This window comes from Sorex fumeus, unplaced genomic scaffold, assembly GCF_029834395.1.
Source record: "Sorex fumeus unplaced genomic scaffold, SorFum_2.1 ptg000035l, whole genome shotgun sequence".
NCBI classification, from domain to species: domain Eukaryota; kingdom Metazoa; phylum Chordata; class Mammalia; order Eulipotyphla; family Soricidae; genus Sorex; species Sorex fumeus.
The window spans coordinates 40254381-40257825 of NW_026606092.1; the positions used below are offsets into that span (position 1 = coordinate 40254381).

The 3445-nt window shown below is 54.8% G+C and overlaps 1 protein-coding gene across 1 annotated transcript; it reads left to right on the plus strand.

The window, feature by feature from the left end:
- The first annotated feature begins 1824 nt into the window (after positions 1-1824).
- On the plus strand, positions 1825-3045 carry TMEM177 (transmembrane protein 177). The gene has a single exon (XM_056117683.1). It carries the CDS (start codon positions 1843-1845, stop codon positions 2776-2778), a length of 936 nt encoding a protein of 311 aa, XP_055973658.1. The 5' UTR covers positions 1825-1842; the 3' UTR covers positions 2779-3045.
- Positions 3046-3445: the final 400 nt, after the last annotated feature.

Below are 3445 nucleotides of genomic sequence, written 5' to 3' on the forward strand. Positions count from 1 at the left end.
CCTGTAGCCTGAGCTCGAATATGAAGTCTGTATTGCCAAGTTAAGTACCGGGCGGCCTGGGTGCTGCAGAGACAGACATGCGTTTGCTCACACTTTAGAGGCTAGAAGCCCTAAATCGGAACAGGGAAGATAGTTCAGGGGTTAAGGCACGTGCCTGGCACCTGGCCAGTACAGGTTCTGTCTGTGGTACCGCAGAATGTCCAGAAGTAAACTCGTAGCAGTGCCAGCTGTGCCCCCAGCCCCCACCCCAAAGAAAAGGAAAGAGAATAGAAAATCAAGGTGTCCGCTGAACTGGTTTCTTCTGGAGCCTCACTAGTTTGCAGGTGATGCATTCTTGTTTTGTGGGGGCTACGCCTGGCAGTGCTCAGGGCTTACTCGGGCTCAGCCCTCGAGGGTCACTCCTGCAGGGCTCTGGAGGCCATATGTGGTTTCTGGAATTGAACCCTGCCCTGTGCGAGCAAGTCAAACACCCCCAACCCGTTGTGCGCAGTAAATGATGCATTCTCACTGGTATCCTCTCAGGGTCTTATGTGTCATTGTCTTCATCCTCTGATCTTTTGAGGATTCCAGTCATACTGGTGACAGTTTTGCTTAATTCTGTCCCCCTTCCTGCCTCCCCTCCCCCCCCACACACGCTTTATTTAAACACCATGATTTACAAAGTTGTTCATGATGATTTGTTACAGGCATTCAGTATTCCAACACCGCCACCACTGTCACTTTCCCGCTACCGTTGTCTCCATTTCCTCAACCACCCCTCACGCCTGCCCTGATAGAAGGCACCAGATGATTTATTTTCTATTGCTTATACCGGCCTGGAGCAATAGCACAGCGGGTAGGGCGTTTGCCTTGCAAGCAGCCAACATGGCCGACCCGAGTTCGATTCCTCCGCCCCTCCCGGAGAGCCCGGCAAGCTACCGAGAGTATCTCCCCCGCACGGCAAAGCCTGGCAAGCTACCCCTGGCGTATTCGATATGTCAAACACAGTAATAATCATCACAGTTGTTCCTGGAGATGTTACTGAGTCCGCTCGAGCAAATTGATGAGTCCTGGGGAAGGGAGGTGGCTTCACTGGGAAGGGGTGTGATGTTGCAGTGATGGGCCAAGGAAACCATCATTAACAGTATTGTAAATCATAGAACCTCTGTATAAAAATGTTTTTAGAAATTTTCAAAAATAGACACATGTTGAGAGTGTAGGCCTTCCAGTACAGGAATTGCGAAAGGGATCTGGGTTGTACCACTCAGTTGGTAACACTGAATAAAACTGATAAAACACAACAACTGCTGATCAGTCTTTGGGTCCTTTACTTCCCTTGTGCCTTGGCTTTCATGTCTCTTAAATGGGGCCAATAGAAATGACTAGGTCTTGGAGTTTTCGGAGTTAATGGTCAGATAATATATGTCGCTGGCTCAGATCTGTGTCTCGCATATGTGATGCATCCTGAATTGAGCACGTTCCCCGCATCAGTGATCACTCCAGGATGAGAAGGAAAGTGCAGTAGTCAGGTTCTTGGTGCTCTGCCTAACCATGGAATAAAAATAATGGTCACGGTTGGTATCTCGCGAGGTATCTGCTACTGTGCCAGGTTTTGAATGTTTCACAAGCGTTCTTGCATTTCTAGAGGTGGGTCACGTTGCCCCTTTGGCAGAGGGAGGGATGTAGAGGTAGGGCTGGATTTGAGCTTCAGCTCGAGAGCATCTTGCCCACATTGTAAAGATGGTGAGTGACCTCCGCTGCAGGAGAAAGGACGGGGTGTCCGCGCTGCAGGAAGCCCCCCAGAGCCATTTGCTGACTGACTTCTCTTTCTCTCGGTCTAGGTTTACAGTGGTGGCAGTACTCATGGCTGGTCCCCTGTGGCGGGCCATAGCTTTTGTCCAGAGACACAAGACAGGCTTCTTGGTGACTTCCTGTGCAGGCCTGTTTGGGGCCCAGATCTCTCCCCACCTCTTCCCAGTTCCTGCGATCCAATGGCTTTACCAGTACTGGCCTCAGGGCCAGCCTGCCCCGCTCTCCCCAGAGCTTCAGTCGCTGTTCTTAGAGGTGTTAGAGGACATGGGTGTCTCCCCGAACCATAACTTTGAGGCCTTCACCACCTTCACCTTCTTGCCCATGAGTGCTGGCTTCCCTAGACTAGCTTCTGGAGCAATGGTTGGCATCCCTGCCACCTTCCTGGGAGGCCCAGTGATCGACACGGACCAGCCAATAGTGATCCATGGGCACAAAGTACACTGGCAGAGTCCTGCAGGCATCCGGCTCAAAAATGCTCTGATCCTGTCCCACGACGCCAAGAAGTTTGCATTGGCCAGGGAGGTGGCCTATCTGGAGAGTGGCACAGCTGCCCTGCAGGCCCTCCCTGCCCCAGCTTGCCTGGTAGGAACCTGGACCTTAAGTGTGAGTGCCAAGCATGCCCTCGGGCTCTATGGCGGCCCCCTGCGCTTCCGGGTGGCCTTCAACTTGCTGGCAATGGTAGGCGGCTTTGTGGCTTACGCCTTCTGCACAGACTCTCTCGCTCACGCCCTGGAGGCCTGGCTGGACCGCCGCACAGCCTCGCTGTCTGCAGCCTACGCCCGGGGTGGGGTGGAGTTCTACGACCAGGTCCTGTCGGGCAACTTAGCCCTGCGCAGTCTGCTGGGCAAGGAGGGCGAGAAGCTCTATACCCCCAGCGGGAACGTCAGTCCCCGCAGCTGGTTCCGTATCAAGCACCTGCCCTACACCACTCGGCGGGATGTCGTGCTGCACACGTGGAGGGCGAAGCTCAGCGCAGACCGGTCCTGACGGGAGCATGTTGCAAGGACACTTGGAGCTGGGCAGGACCACGGTGCTGCTGGCTGGCAGGAGTCGGGGTGGCAGGGAGAGGTGGGTTCTCAAGGGGTTGGGTTCTCTGCCCCCCTGTAGCCCAGACTCAGAAAAATCAGAGACGTTGGAAGTTAAACAGCCTTGATGCTACCCCCCACCCACCAGTTAAGATCTCAGTCTCCCTGGGCAGAGCCCTCTGAATGTGAGCCTGGCGTCCCCAGCTGCAGAATGGGGACCCTGTCAACGGCCTGGCACAATTGTAGGGTTCTCTGAGCTCGTGATCCTCAGGGCCTTCAATAAATGGGACGTGCGTCCGTGGTCTCAGAATGCCAGAGAAGCTGTAGACCGTGGGAGTTGCTGTGTCTCCCCACCCGAGGTGCCTGTTGGAACGGGACACTGGCCTCTGGTGAAGGTCCGACTGCCCTAAGCTTGCCCGTTGCCCAGAGCCTACTTTCCCTCTGCCGTGACCCACCTAAGAAGCCTTCAGACGCCAAGTTGAAAAGTGAACATGGGTTTGGGATGGTGCTTCAAGGGGGTGGGTGGGGTAGCCAGTGCAGGCACTCAGGGCTGGAATGCTGATAAGGGGGAGCAGGGCCCTGGGGGAGCCCCTGGGCCTCAGACAAAAAAGGTTTTCCTGGAGCCTGCG